The 16,831-nt window shown below is 31.1% G+C and overlaps 1 protein-coding gene across 1 annotated transcript; it reads right to left on the bottom strand.

Moving 5' to 3' along the window:
• Positions 1-485: 485 nt before the first annotated feature.
• On the bottom strand, positions 486-7,261 carry LOC125871509 (F-box protein PP2-A15-like). Its single transcript, XM_049552114.1, has 3 exons — positions 6,781-7,261; positions 5,540-5,658; positions 486-1,438 (listed from the first exon to the last, which is right to left on the bottom strand). Exons 1-3 carry the CDS (start codon positions 7,090-7,092, stop codon positions 970-972), a joined length of 900 nt encoding a protein of 299 aa, XP_049408071.1. The 5' UTR covers positions 7,093-7,261; the 3' UTR covers positions 486-969.
• Positions 7,262-16,831: the final 9,570 nt, after the last annotated feature.

Raw genomic sequence — 16,831 nt, forward strand, 5'->3', positions numbered from 1 at the left:
CTTATCAATTATATAAAAGATATAAATCGCATTACACAAATCTGGTATAACGAGCTCAACTTAAAATGTGTTAGTAGGGAGATTTGAGCACAACTAATGCTACAACCAAACACTTCTGTAGGCCTCCCACAAGGTAACGGAGGCGTGCAGAGGTTTCTCAGGCCGGATAGAGATTAATGCTCAAATGCAGGGAGTTTGACCGCAAGACCCACCCATCAAACAAAAACAAAAATCGACTATAGTTCTCTTGAACAGGGACAAAAGTCGACCTTAGTGATCCAACGGTGCCAGGCTCCACTTTCAAGCCAAGCAAATAATCTCAGTACCTTTCTTCTTCAGAAAAATCACGTTCTTCATTACAAGCTTTTACAATACTTTTTGTTAATCTGTTCCAAGAAAATGTCTTACTTTCATATTTAGAAACAATTAATATTAGACTTTAAACTTCTCACTTACCCTTATGATTTATAGCAAGCTCAAGTTTCAAAACTCTTCATTTCTTTATTAAACTCTCTGCTCAATCAAACACCGGCACATATGTAGTTAAAATAACACAAGAACAGGGGTGCTTCAAATATAGTACTGACATAAACAATATCAGAACCTTTACATTATCAATGACCAATGAGCCAAGTATATTTTCTTCAACTTCTGCAGATGAGATTCTATGCAACAAAACTGGACCAAAGATGACATAGTAACATTTACACGGACACGGGGATATACTTACGGCAAAAAATGGCAATGACTATCCTCCACGAAACCAATGTTTTTAGGTAGTATATGCCCCATAACGGAACCCCAACCAAAACTTTCTAGGACAACAACAACATACCCAGTGAAATCCCACAAGTGGGGTCTGGGAAGAGTAGAGTGTACGCAGGCTTACCCCCGACCTTGTAGACGTAGAGAGGTTTCCAAAGGGCCAAAACTTTCTGAGAGCAGTGGAAAAAAATAGAAACAGATGACTTACTGATACTTTGACACCCCTTTTCTTCTACCTGCTTTCAGATCACTTGGGGCAATCGATACAGAATCTACACAGAGTCCACCTTTTGAATGTGTGCAATCAATCTGTTTCATTGAAAATCTGACTTCAGTAGCAGGGTCGGACTTACTCACTATAAATTCACCCACCTTGTACTCTATCCAGTCGCCACGCTTTAGATTCGCATTTGCATCATCCTGATCGCTATCATCTAGGGAGTACTCACTCACTGCATGTTGCCCATCAGATGTAAACAGTTCATATCGAACTGGCCCTAAATCCCATCCATGAGTATGCTCAAAGTTGCAAACACGTCGACCAAGTCTCTTGTAAAATTTCCCAAGGCGGACCCTAAATGTTAGTGTGTATATATCTGGAGGAAATGGGAACTTCACTGACCCGCTTACTTCAAACCACCATACTTGCTGGCAATACGCCACGACATGGAACCTATGGCAGCAGAAATATTAGAAGTCAAAGTCTTAGACATCCTGAACAATATATTCTTGGCTACTTTATTTGAGAAAAAAGCAAATGCACGCTAGCAGTTTCCTAACAGCGCATTATATGTGGACATACAAGAGGTAGTCTAACAAAAGTGAACTAAAAGGAAAAAGGAGGAAAAGCACAGGTCTTTAAATAGTCAGTATTGTCCAATGACTAAGAAGAATAAAAGACAAACTGACCCTCTTTTACCTCCCAATAAGCTAAAGACGGTTAACCAACAGAACAAAGCTTGAAGCCCATGAGTTATCAGATATTCCAAAGAAAAGGTTTAATCTAACCCATTGTCCTTGTGCAGTAATTAGTTGCCTGATAGGATAGATAGCACCATAGCGATAAACACGGTGTGTAATTTTGCAATTTTTATTAACAGATATAGAATAGTGAAGCCTAAATCAATTAAATTTATTAGCAAGAAATCCCAAGGAAATATGTGCTCTTAATTCTGAAACAAATAATCTGGTCTTATACACTATATAGAGTAAGTTTATTGGCCAAGTGGCCGAGTCAGAGAGAAAAAACCACCCGTTCCAATACCATAACCATTATTATCATCATAAATAACCAAGTAGTAACTTTTGCATTAAGCAAGAGAGTAAATTTTGAACTTTTGACCAAAATCCTAATTAGAAATTGGCTACAATAAACTAATAAGTCCTCTATATATCTTCTTCCTCATGCACAAATAGGAATTTAGAACTTGTACTATCCAGCAAAGGCACACTGACCAAGACAAATTTATCCAAATCTTATTACCCCATATTATCAACTGAAAAGTTCATGTGCTATAGTCGAGCAAATGACATAAATGGTCCCTAAACTATCCTAGTAGGTTTAAAATAGTCTCTTAACTATACAGTTGACGGATATGGTCCTTTAACTATCCACCCTTTTGTCAAGTTTGGTTTCCATCCACTTTTTTTAAACAACTGTTAGTTAACACCGTTAAGTCAATCTGTTAAGTCAATTTATCGGTATACAACCATCCAAACAAAGTGTAAATCCCAACGAAAAGAAGAATATGAGTTAATGATACTGATCTCTCCACGCCTCTGTTTCTTGCTTTTCTGTGAGGATAAGACAATTAAGAAGAAGAAGAACCAAAACGAAAGATTGAAACAAATAAACCATCAAATTCGATAGAATCCATGGCGATGGGAAGTGGGTTTAACCAAGAAACTAGAACTGGAGCATTTTTCATGGCCGCACTGCTCATTTGGGTTTTCTCAGTTTTGTGGGAAATACTAATTAACAAGCGCAAGGAACTGTTCCCAATCGTTCTGGGTTTCATTTTCTACCAATCGGCCAATTGGGTCATCCCCAAATTGCTGCGAAATCGCGATCCCCTATTTGTCAACACTTGTGTATCTCTCCTCCATTCATCCACTACATCTGCTTCAGTGCTCTTCATTTTGGTCAATCAGCCGATGATTTCAAATGGGGTAAATGTAAATTAGATGTTTGAACATTCACAACTTGTTGAACATACATGGCCATGGGCATTTACAACGTTATGCTTTTTGTGTGGTTATTTTGCTTATGATCAATTGGATATGCTCCAAAATCGATTGATTTAACGGTGTTAACTAACAGTTTTTTTAAAAAGTGGATGAAAACCAAACTTGACAAAAGTGTGGATAGTTAAAGGACCATATCCGTCAACTGTATAGTTAAGGGACTATTTTAAACCTACTAGGATAGTTCAGGGACCATTTATGTCATTTGCTCGCTATAGTACAGGATTCAAGGCCTCTTCAAAGAGTGAGGAAGAAAAGCATTGTTTTGTAGTCTTCTATTCTACTCTCAACAAGTGGTGGACACGATGCAGGAAGAGAGGATGAGATGGTTTGTGCATGTAAAGTGGAGGAGCATAGATGCCCCAGTAGAAGGTGTCGGAGGTTGGTAGTGGTAAGTATAAGGAGAAGCAGAGGCAGATAGGGGAAGAATTGGGGAGAGGTGATTAGACATGTCATGAGCTCACCGAGGACATGACCTAGAAAGGAAAGCATGGAGATCAAGGAGTAGGGAGTAGGTAGCCGAACGATTTCTACCTTTCCTGTGGGAGAGCGTGATTCTAGCTTAGAGCACCTTGTCCGCTCCTTGTTCTACTTAAAGGTATCATTATTGTTATCCTACTATTATCTTATTCTTCAGTTGTATTACTACTGTTGTTCCTTTTACTGGGGTTGTCTTAACTATTTTTTATGTATGTACTTTTATTTTCTACATTATTTATTTATCTTCAATTGTATTACTAGATTTTACTCTTGTATTTGTCAAACTTGTTTTTGAAAACGCTTTTCTTGAGTCGAAGGTCTATCGGAAATCACCTCTCTACCTCACAGAAAGTAGGGGTAAGGTCTACATACACCTCACCCTCCCCCAGACCCCACTTGTGGGATCACACTGGGTATGTTGTTGTATGTGCATATTCTATTTCCATTGAGAACAAATCTCAAGAATAGCTTCTATGTTTTCCATCTCCAGGATCTTGATTTCAAGAGTTTCGTTCACATTGTAGAGGGAAATAATGAAAAAGTGTGTGCTGAGGATTGCCTTGTCTTCCAAAGATAGTCTTTTTGGGATTGGAATTGCCTGCTGCTCCTCTTCTTAGTTGTTTCTCCATACCCATACTGTCTAAAAACTCTAGCTATTCTTAAGCGAACATAAGCTTCTCACCCTACATCAAACGTAAGTTTCTCACCCTACATGACTGAATGTATGAAGTTCAGGCATATGGCAAGCCAAACTTCAGTTGTTTTTTCTGAAGTTCAAACAAACATGTCTGAAGTTTGCTTGCACAAGCAACATGCCAAACTTCAGAAAAAAATTATAACTTTGGTGACGGATTTTCACAACTTCAGTCGTGTATGTCTGAAGTTCATTCAGAAGAGAATAAGCTTACAAAACTTTGTAAACCTAGGGCTATATACCTTAAATAGAGGACTCAAAATCAGTTATATGTGCACTTGCCCCACCAACAGATCACAGATTGGTCTCAAGGCCAAGCTATCAAAGCTCTTCTTTCAAGCCTTAACACCCAAATTCCATTCCCGCTGCAACCCATTGTCGCCAGACTCCCATATTATCCGATATTCCATTATGGTGTTTTATTTCCAAATTTGAATGTTCTCAGTTAAAAGTTTCAAACTATTTATGATATTAAATGATTGTTGTAGGTTTGATTTTTTTTCATTAACTTTTTGTTCAGGAAGATATAAATTTGCAAAGAAAGATGACAAATGTCCAAGTCAATGTTAGGTTGATCAATCACAGAAGCCAAAATCCTCTAAGAAATTACAAATAATCACAACCCGTTTAGTGAACTTCCTTTGCAGCACAAAAATTGTATGATTAGAGTAAAAGGAAGACTTGGATTAGAAATTAGCCGGTATAACATACCTCAGTTAATATGCCTTCTGGGGTTCATAATTAGGAAGAACCCAAATTTCTAATCTGTTTCAAATAATGCTACATCATATCATTCCCTTAATTTAGGGAAATGAGTTATCAATTTGTGTTTGTTCAATTATGAAATCATGTTGATTTGTGTTGTTTTACCCAAAAAGTTAACTATTTCAAATCTTGCCTAATTCGTTTTCATTTTACCATCCAAGATAGATAAGGGAACTGCAATATGGGTATCCGTACTATCCGTCACTCTACCTGTTTCTTACCCGTTATAAAGTACGGGCAGGTCGGACATTTTATCCATTTTTCTATAATCATTTTTCAACCTGCCCATATCTGATCCAACCCGCCCATTTGTGGGAACTAGCAATGATTACCCTCATTGTAAAGAAACTATAGTCAAAGTTACCAGTTCCAAGAAAAAAAAACTAGAGGTTATTAATCTCATGCACTGTCTTCACCATATACTAGCAATGAGATCAGAAAAGTTCGACCCAAAGTCGAAACAACCTGTCTGAGGTTCACAAGAGAAAAGAAGATAAACTGAAAGCTAATGCCAAATCGGTACTCTAATCAAGTGATCTTATTAATCAGTTAAGACATTTATTGCATATAGTTTAAACATACTAATCTAACCTTGACTCTTCAGTAGGAAACCAGTTCCAATGTCTTCTGTCTTCACCACTAGTTATCAACATTGCTTTCGTGGAGATAGACATACAAATCCTTCCACTAATTCTATCCAACCAAACTTCCTGCAATTTCTCCCCATCGAAAGAAAAGTATATATTAGCAAAACAAAGCATCACCTTATACTTTATCACCACAATTTTTAGCCAGAAAGCAAAAAAGATACTTCTCATCCTTTCCCCACTAACCAGGTGCCCAGGAAGTCATCTTTTTTGTTTAGTCCGCAATTAAAAAAAAAGGAAGTGGACTCTTTCCCAATGAAGTTCACATTATCACTATTTGGAAAGAGAAACAGTTTCCTCTTTGACTATGTTTTCTTCATAAACATTTTTTTTGAGCCTATCTGAAACAACCTCTCTACCTCCCAAGGCAGGGGAATAAGGTTTGCGTACACTCTATCCTCCTCATACCACAAGTGGGATAACGCTGGGTATGTTGTTGTTTAACTATAAAAACTTCATAATTCATTATACTTCTTATGTAGTTTCTAAATATGTACTCCATCCATTTCAATTTGTTTGTCTGATAGTAACTTGGCACGAAGTTTAAGAAAGTAAAAAGAACTTTTTGAATCTTATGTTCTTAAACTAAAATGCTTTTTAATCTTGTTTTTAAGCATGTCATGTGGAGAGTTGGAATTAAGGATTTGTTAAAAAAGGAGACATTCTTTTTGGAACAGAATAAAAAGAAAAGTAAGACAAGCAAATTGAAAGAGGGAGGAGTAAATTTTAGTTTATAGAAAAGAATAGCACTGGATGTTTGAATTCAACAACTACGCATTGGTCGCAAACAAGAAGTTTGGATCAGCTAGATGAATCCCTACTTCATTTTAAGTTCATTTCATATCAAACAAGTTTGGATCAGCTAGATGAATCCCTACTTCATTTAATCTCATCTCATATCAAATTCGATGTCTGAATTCACTCAGAAGATTGAATAAGCTGACTCTCATACTCTTGAACACTATTCTTTTTGGAATGAAGAGACTTCTAGTTCTAACATTAGTAAATTTAGCACTTTGAAAACTCCCATCTCAACATGAAGCTCTATTTGATTCCGACTTAAATTCAACTCAAAATTCATGCATTTCTTCATCGAAACACAGAGAATATTATCCCAAATAGCAATTCTGATCCAGAAGCTCAAACAATGAAAATATCAGATAAACCCCAAGAATCAATAAATACCTTATTGCCGTCATCAAATGGAACAGGACGACATAAGAAAGCAAAGATGTCTTTTTTGGAAAGACCTTCGTATATTCTCTGAGGCAAAACGTCGAGCAGGTGGTGGTAATTAGACGGAAGCTTAGAATCCCAAACGGAGTCAGAAGATGCAGCTCCACGAAAGGCGTGGTTAAGTCTAGCAAGATTACAGATTTCCGGTGGGGTAAGGTACATAAACACACAGGCTACACAATTTTCCGGTATATCGCCGAGACCTGGTCTACCGTTGGCCGTCGATTCGTTCTCCGTTAGGCTGGACAATGATGCGCCCATGCGAAAATTACCTTTAAGTCCTTCCGATTTTCTGGTGTTGTTGTAGAAGAGAAGAAGGGTAATTTGGTCAATTCAAAGATGTCGTCGCCGGCGCCGGTGACTGGAGAAATGGAGTGTTTGGGCAGATATTAATAGGGGGAAGTGAGAAAGAAATTTCTAAAGATCCTTTTTCTTATTTTTTGATTTGACAATTTGTAAAGTTACCTTTTGTAATGTAACAATTTTTATTTTTATTTTTAAAAAAAAAAACATATGTACTCTAATGTTTCATCAATTCAATTTGATTTTAAAGTTTATTAGTTTAATTTATTGATTATTAATTTTTACGTGTGTTAAATTGTTATAGAATTATTATTGATAAATTATTATCCGTTCAATTATCGATTTAATAGATTTCATTCAACTTTTTTTTTAATCGAAAAATCACATAGAAATAAAGTGACAAATCAAGATGAATCATGCACATTGGTTGACAAATTGCATTTTGCTTAGAAGCAAACACTACATCTTGTATATCAAGAGTTTGAGACAGATAGAAGTAAGAATTTAAACTAAATTCTAAGTTAAGATCTCTATATATATTCGAATGATTTATATAAATATAATCTATTAATTTACTATCGGGTTATCAGTTATTGTTAAGAGAAAATTTTAAATCCTTAAGAACTGATAATTTGATATAAAAAAAATTGTTACCAAAATTACTAAATTAAATAACTTTTCTTTTATTTGGATTATTAGTTTCTATTCAGTTTTGAACAACTCTAATCATGGATATTTAGCTAAGCTCAAAAAGCTTTTTAGTTTATTTGTGTACTTGATAAACACTAGTAAAATATTTGTAAGTCAATTAGTTTATAAGTTACCCTAGGTGGCCTATTTGGGCTTGGGACTTCCATGTTGGAGGTCTAAGTTCAAAATCCCTTGCCAGCAAAAGTAAGGAATTTGCCTTCTGGATCGAGCTTGTCACACCGAGCTTGCCTAGTGAGGGTTACCTCTCTTGTGTGATTTGCGGGCTATAGCATAGGAGTGGAGATTTTACCATGTACGCACCCAAAGGGTAGCGGCTATGGATTTCCATTGTCATCAAAGAAAAATTAATTAAAAGTTATAAGTGATTGGTTATTTGTAACTTATCGTTTTTTAGTTTATGAGCATTTTTCAAATTCTCAATATTTATATATATATATATTATTTTTTCTAATTCTAAAAATATATTTTTCAAAAAAAAAAATCATGTTCCCTTCGTTTCAATTTGTTTGTCTTACTTTTATTTAGTCCGTTTAATAAAAATGTCTCTTTCTTTATGGACAATTCTTTAATTCAAACTTTTCAAGTGTAATGTTTCAGAGCACAAAATTAAAAAATATTTTAATATATTTTACATATATTTAGCTTAAAATTACACGATTTAAAAATCTTCTTTTTTACTATCTAAAATCTCGTTTCAAAATGAAGGGAGTATAGCTTCATTTTCACTCTATATGTGTTTCCTCCTTTTCATTACAATGATACTTTTAAATTTAGGCATTTAGCAAAAAAATTAAAGGTATTTTAATCATTCTAATAAAAGTTACTCTAAGTAATTATTTTTTAATAATTTTAATACTTCTATTCAAATATATAACTATATATTTATATTTTAAAAATAAATTTCTAATCCAAACAAACTCTAGTTTTCTTTTTAGATTTTTATATTTAGCAGAGTAAGACCAATAGCCAAATTGGTCATTGCTTACACTTTAAAGGAATTTATTATTATTGTATAGTTGGCTTGCTTTGACCATTGTGAGCATTATTACCTTGATTAAATTGTTTGAAGAATATCTTCAAAATTATGAGCCAGAATTTATATATATGCTACATTACATATAGGTCATCGACAGGATGTTAACGTTATTTAACAACTCTCTTTTAATATTTGATAGTAATAATGTAACTTTATTTCTTAATTAAATTCACCAAACAAACATTATATTCAGTTATGATTTCGATCTTGGTCATTCAACCCCTTCACAAAGCTTATTATAGGCAAGACAAGATAATATTGATGTTTCCAAAACTCTTTATTTATTAATGACTAAAGTACGATTATAATTTAATTTTATAATTAAAATTCAAATCTGAGACCTTTAATTAAGAACGAAGAAATAACTTTTGATGCTTGGGCATATCTATTTTGTATTACATGCATTTTAAGTTTTTAACGAGTTAGTGTGAAGTGATAAAACAAGAAAACTACACTAACTTTATTTGGTTAAGAAAATAAAAACATTTAGGTAGATATTAATATATATTCACAATTTCTTACTGAAATGAATGACCAATTAATAATCGTACGATGTTACTCTCTCAGTCTCTAATTGCTTGTTCACTTTTAAATAAACACATATATTAAGAAAACAATAATAAACATATTGAGTTTACAACCCTTATTAATTATGAAGTTGATGAATAAAAAATTTATGATTGAGAACATAATTGGTAAAAAAAAACTATTCTTTCTTGATTAGTCAAAATGAACAAGTAAAAAAAAATAGACAAATAATTAGAGACTCTTAATCACCCAATTTAGTCTTTATCGTACAAGTTATTTTCACAAAGATACGTAAAATTTTGTAATGCATCGATAACTGACCCTTTTCATAAATATGTTTTCTTATCACTAGACATGACATATTGTTTATTTGATTTTATTGGTGTCAAATATTTTCAATGATTTCTATTAGATTTTATTGAGAATTTTTAACTAGTAGGATAATTTGTTGGCCGTGCAAATAAAATTTTACAATGAAAAATAAAAAGATGAAGATAATTCAGAAATGCTTTTAGAGCTAAAAAGATTTGTCGTTTCTATGTTATCTCACCTTAATTATTCAATTATTTCAAAAATACAATTGAGGTAATCTCATTTACACTATATTAAAAATATATCGATGTCTTAAGCTAATATTTTGGGCAGCGCATGAAATTATGGATTGCATTATCTTATTCTTCAATTTTTATTTGTTATTATTATTATTATTATTATTATTATTATTATTATTATTTAACTTCAGTTATTTTTACAATATTTACTTCGATCGGTGGTATTTTTATAAAATACTATTATAACTTTTGCTCTTCCATTTCTTTCAAAGCATGTTCTGAAAAAATTATCTTCTTGATTAAGCTAACGGTCTAACAAAAACTATCTCTCTGAATTAAACCACAAAAGTAAAGGGCAAGATATGTACGTGCATCCAATTTTTCAGATCTCACATCTAAAACTATACTAAATATATTGTTATTGTATATTTGTATTAAAAAGCCTCTAGTTAATATATCAGTGTGCAAATAAAATTTTACATTAAAGAATATTTTTTAAAAAGTTAAAAGTAATATAAAAATACTCTTAACGCTGTAAAAAAGAAAATTTCTAAACAAATCATTCTATCTTGACAAAACAAAAGAAGTTAAACGAACGATATTACACTATATTAAGAGTGTCAGTAATATTAGCCTTTACTCTTTAGCAACATTTTGGGCTCCATACTAATGTCCAAATAGAGAAGAATATATTCCTCTTTCGTACAAATTAATCATTTTGGTTAATTGATTATAATTTCATGACATTGATTTTTATTTTTTAGTGATTGATCCGATATTTTTTAAGATTGAATTTTTTCACTTTTAATAGTTTGATATAAATGTTTTGGTGGATAAGTTTTTACGAAGAAAAATATCTAAACTTAAACTTGTTATAATTAAGGTTATGGTATGGTAAATATTGAACTTAAATTTTTGATACCATAATTTCAGTATTATGATATTTGATATGATGTGTAATATACATTTTAAAATATTTAGTATTTGATATTTATAAGAGCAAATATTGAAAATACCAATTAAAGTACCGAAATATATATTCATATTATCATATATACAATTTATATTTTATCATTAATTATATACTAACATAATTAGTATAAAACTAATTAGGTAGCCATTGAAATTTTCTTTTTGTGTAATTGATTGATGAAGAGAATTGCTTGTATTTTTTATAAAATTTTCAACATGTTAGATGTGTAAGTTGAAGCTGAACAAACTATGATTACTAATCGTATCAAAAAATATCAAAACTCAGACTTAAAAGAGAAAATGGTCAAATGCCCCCTTAAGCTATGATCGGATTCTCAACTACACATTTATTCTTCACGGGAGTCCTATCACCCCCCTATACTTTTTAAAATTGAAATTTTTACCCCCCTAAATGCCTACATGGCAAAGTGAGTGTATTGCACTCTCCTTGAGAGAGTGAAGATAAAAAAAATATTAAAATTTTGCTTTTAATATTTTTTCATAAATATATGCATTTTAATTTATTTTTTCTTATTTGTTTCTACTTTTAATTTGGCTTCTTCTCCATAGCAACTTAGTAGAGCATCAATGGCCGTCACCAAATTACACCACCTCTCACCATTTTGAAACCACGGTCATTATTATATTAATCAATATAATTCCATCCCTTTTCTCCACAATCAGAAACTACGGACTCAAAATCTTTAAAAGCAAACAAATTTAAGCTTAATACAGGGACACTCAACTGATTTTCTTGAATTAAACATTCAATACAAGGACAATTTTTGATCCTATATTCAATACCCAAAAGACCCACAGAAAATTTTTGTATGCACTTGCAATTTTTGGGATTTGAATTTTCTCCGATTCGAAGCTAGTTTTGATCGATGGCGGTTTAAAGATTTTTCTATAAGTTTTAGACAATCAATTCAATGGATAAATTTTATTTCAGCTTCAAATAATACTCCTTAACTGATTTAGCAACTTGTAATTTTCTTGCAAATCTGAAAAAATGCAGTTCATGTTCTTCATCTTCTTTATATGATTGCTACAAAAAATTGATGCAAAACCATCCTAAATCTTCTCCAAATTGCCTCAAATTTTAGATATAAGCTTATCTTAACATTTCGACTCTTTTGATTTATTACCCATTCAGAATGGAGCTAGTCTGTGGTAAGTCAAAATTAGAACTCAAGCTTATAAACTAACTTTAATGGTGGTTTCAAGTTGTGCTTCAAAGTTGCAACCTTTAGCTTCCATTATCAGCCATACAAAATTCTTCAAACCATCAACGAACTCAGTTTCTCCTAATTTAAGAATATAGATTCACAAAATTCATACAAATGCTCGTCGATTTTTATGGAGTTTCGACATTCTTCAGATTCAAAAATCGCAGCTATATATAAACTCAATTAACCCAGTGTTTTCGGCTTCAAACAATTAGCAATCAACATTATAATAAAAAAGTTTCAATATATGAAGATCCAAGACACAAATCTACAAATTTCAACCTTTTGACCTTCAACATAGTTTTTAGAACAATAAGTTAAAAAGAGAAAAAATAAAAAAAAAGTTTTAAATAAAATTTCCAGCTGTCAAACGCGTGCACATCACTTGCCAATATAAATGTGGTTGTGACTTTTTAAGGGGGTAAAAATTTCAATTTTAAAAAATATAGGGGGTGATAGGACTCCCGTGAAGAATAAGTGTGTAGTTGCGAATTCGATCATAGCTTAGGAGGGCATTTGACCATACTCTCGACTTAAAATGATCAAACCTACTAATTTAATTTGACATAGTATATATGTTTTAAAATGAGAGCTGTCAAACTGAAATTTTTCACCCTAGTTATAATAATGATTATGTATCCGAAATTCGATCTTCAATATGATTTTTGATTGTAGATATTATGATTATCGAAATAATGTGAGATTTGAAAAGAGGAATATATAATTTCTTGGTAAGAATATATATCTACTCTCTTGTTTTTATTGGATAACTATTTTGAGATTTGATTGATCCAAAATTATATTGGGTTTTTTTTTTAATTAAAACATATATTTTTTACTAAAAACATTTAATTTCTATTCCTCAAATTCGATATCTATAATAATAATGAAGGACATTAATACAATTCCCACAATATAACTTGTGGTAGTCCTGAGCCATATTTTAGAGGCGCACAAATTCATAATAAGTATATAATTTTTGAATTTTAGCTTAGACGTGATTTCGATCAAATTATTAAGTTCTTTCGAATACCCGCCCAATATATCATTCCGTATATATTGCCTACTCTTTGTTTGATAGTGAGGAAAACATAATTTATTCGCTTCAGTTTTAATATCTGGACTCAAATTGAAGACTTCTAATGAATCGATGTGAAAAGACGATTAAAACAAGAAAACTATGCTTCAAATTGTGGTAACAAGTCATTTAGTTAGATATTCATGATAAGTTATAATGAAATGATGGTACAATATGTTATTTCCCTATCAATATAAGTTCTTTTTATAAAGATACGTTAAATTTTGTTATGCTGCCATACATGAAATGTAATACATTGATTAAACCCAATGGATAATATATGTATATTATATTATGTTATGATACGTTAATTTAGCCTGATGTTATCTAATTCAATAATAATAATATATCAATATAATTTCACACGTAATACACCTAACGTCTAATTAATTAAGGATAAGAACTTAAAGTCGAGGAGACGTGCATTTTAATTTGTTTCCATATGCATGCATGGAATAAATAAAAACTTAATAGATGTTTGTGTACGATTTTATTTGTTATTTTCTCATGATAAAGACTATTGTCATGATTATGCTAAATGACCCAAATTAAAAAAAAATCTAGTACTAGACCGATGCGCACCCCTAAACATGACAATAGATAGACATATTATGTTTTATCTGAATTTGAAAATATCTCAATACTAGTATGATAAATTATACTCTTGTCTAAATCTTTGTGACGTTTTTCGGATTTTAAAATTCAAATAAGTTTATTATTGATCGTAATTTTTTCATAGATCTTTTAATTATTTTGAATTATCAATTATTGTGACTTATAGTACTTTTTACGTAGTGACAAATATATAAATTTCATTTTTAAAAAATGAGGATTTCACGCGCAAATTTTTTATCAAACTTAAATTATTTGACTCTCGAAAAATAAAAAAATGTCACTTAAATTGAAATAGAAATAGTAGATCATTCCTTAAATTTCACTTGTCGATCCTTTGAATTTTAATATATTTTATCGTCGTATTTTAGTTAAAGGTATTTTATTTTTTTTAAAATGTTCCATATCGAAAGAGTGGCAAAATCGACAACCGTTATCTACTTAGGACTCATTCTTATCTAATTAGGATTTTATATTATTCTATTTACTTTTATTTTGTCTATTAACCAACGATTATGATGTATATAAATATATTTATTATTGTGTAAATTAAAATAAGACAGATTTTGCGTATTTGTATTTTTCTATTATTACTATTATTTTTTGCTTGCGTCTCTGACAAGATTTAATATTCCTTTTAAAACTTATCCCATGGTAGATAATACAAGATACCTTTAATGTTTTGAGATCTTTTTTAAATAAAATATACAAATAAATATATAATATTACGTTATTTATTACTTATTTTGAAGATTAATGGGGCAAACAAAATAAAACACACGATGAGTCAATTAATTGGGGCGACCAAAATATAAAGCCTATGAAAAAAAAGGGGATAAGCTACATAAATCCCACTAGTTTATGTTATAATTACTATGATTCACGATAGTTTAGAACATTACCTTTTATATCATATTTCGGCCTTTAAATACATGTATCAATCCTCGTCAGATACATTATCCATCAATTTTAAAAGTTGAGATACATGATGTATTAATTTGAACTAAAACGGTGTAACTTATTTTCTTAACTAAGTGAGTAATTAATGATAATTAATAATTTAAACGGATTTACTGCATCACAAATGCTTAATTTAAGGAGGAAATCACTCTTCTAGCAACTTTTGAGTATAATTACTCTAACAATTTCTAAAAGATTTTTTTTTAAAAATAATCTAATTTCTTCCATTTCTTTTACAGCAACAACAAAGTGAACAACTTTTTTCAGAAATTCGAATTTATTTCTTTGAGCTTTGAGATTATTTTTTTCAAAAAAAAATTCATATCTAGAGAACAATGTGTATCTTGTACTATGTACATGAATCATGTACCTAATTTCATTAAATGTATTTCATTAGATGTATCTGTTATATACGTATATCCGATACATAATATGTATTTGAAACTTGTTTTGTATATGAAGTATGTATCTAATGATTCAATATTAATCTTTTCAATGGAATTTGATTCGATAAATGTGCCTTTTGACTTTGGTAGGTCTTTATTATCGCTAACTGCGCCAACAATGAATTTGTGATTGCCGTAATTCCATAAAAGTGTGATCTACAACGATCTCATTGAATTATGACCAGATACATGACAGAACCGTCTCATGTACACTAAAGAAAACACATTATATCATAACATAAAAATCTTAGATACATAGACAACATGCTCAGATACATGATAGAAAATAGCTCATGTATATTTAATAGAAAATACATATACATTTAATAAATAAACAAATATATAGAATAAGAATATATACATAGAAGAAAGGGAGATACATAAATGAAGGGTATATACCTATAACATTTAGATACATCTAACAAACATTGTATCGCTACACATCAATTGTAAATTCATCAAGTCCGGATTTGGAATCCAACGCTAATAAGACTCTGGATCTTGTCTTTCAATTTTTTCCCCTCCATTCTAATAACCTGTTTCCGTTAATCGTATTTGTTGTAATATCCATTCCTATTTTTTCGACGACGAAACACCATCACCATTTGTATAAATAAATACCCAAGAAAGATTGTATTAATCAACAATCAGATTGTATTGCTCCGTTTTCAATTCATTTTTTGATGGTTTAGTAAAGAAGATCTACGAGGGAGAATGAAGAAAGAGAATGGGGTGATGAACTTGGGATAAGAGATTGAGGATGCATAAAGAGAGAATATGGAGAAGTGATGGCGAACGTAGGGAGTGGGGTGGGGGGGAGAGAGATATACAGTTGGCATGCAGAATTGGTGTGATGTGAGAGATAATAAAATTTGAATTGTTAATATTACATTAATTAAGGAGGTTAGATTTTAAGATAATTATCCAATACCAATACCATATTTAAGAGATTTGTGTATCTGATTATCTTTTTAAAATATATGGTATAATTATTAAAAAATAATATTATATGTAATTTTTTAAAACTAGAGGTAAATATGTATATATGGTAGTGAAATATGTTTAGTTATGTAATTTTTCCAAAACAAATTTCAAAAGTTTCAATATTCACAATCATCTTTAGGCCCAATTATAAGTTCAACAAAAGAACTCTAACAAGCTTGGATTTTAAAATTTTAAAATAATGGGCCTAGTCAGACTTGGATACCTAAACTAGCCCAAGTCCACCCACCCCCACACCAAAAAAAAAAAAAAAAATTATCTCTATGTAGTAGGTCCCATAAGTTGATCCTTGGAAGACCTTAGAATCTCCACCTAAGAAAACCACCTATGGATGGCAATATAAAACCACTACCTTAGATTTTTTAGTACTTTTTGCTTTACAAGTTGTACATCTCCTTTTATGATAATAAGGTTAAAATCTTCTTTTAAGATTCTAAATTTACAATTTTGCCCTTCTTCACTTAGGGGTTGTTTGGTTAGTAAAATAAGGAAAATTCTTGTATAAAAGAACATTTTGGCTTGTATTACGTGGGTGTTTGTTCATGTTTCATAACAAAATTTGAAAAAAAAAA

The sequence above is a fragment of the Solanum stenotomum genome, chromosome 7 (genome assembly GCF_019186545.1).
Source record: "Solanum stenotomum isolate F172 chromosome 7, ASM1918654v1, whole genome shotgun sequence".
In the NCBI taxonomy this organism is placed as follows: domain Eukaryota; kingdom Viridiplantae; phylum Streptophyta; class Magnoliopsida; order Solanales; family Solanaceae; genus Solanum; species Solanum stenotomum.

Bases quoted from the DNA above. Each gene is read 5' to 3' on its own strand.
- LOC125871509 (XM_049552114.1), bottom strand. From the start codon at position 7,092: ATGGGCGCATCATTGTCCAGCCTAACGGAGAACGAATCGACGGCCAAC. The intron at 5,659-6,780 runs GTATTTATTGAT...GAGAAATTGCAG, and splicing joins CATTTGATGACGGCAATAAG to GAAGTTTGGTTGGATAGAAT. The intron at 1,439-5,539 runs GTTAGATTAGTA...CTGCTGCCATAG, and splicing joins TTTCCTACTGAAGAGTCAAG to GTTCCATGTCGTGGCGTATT.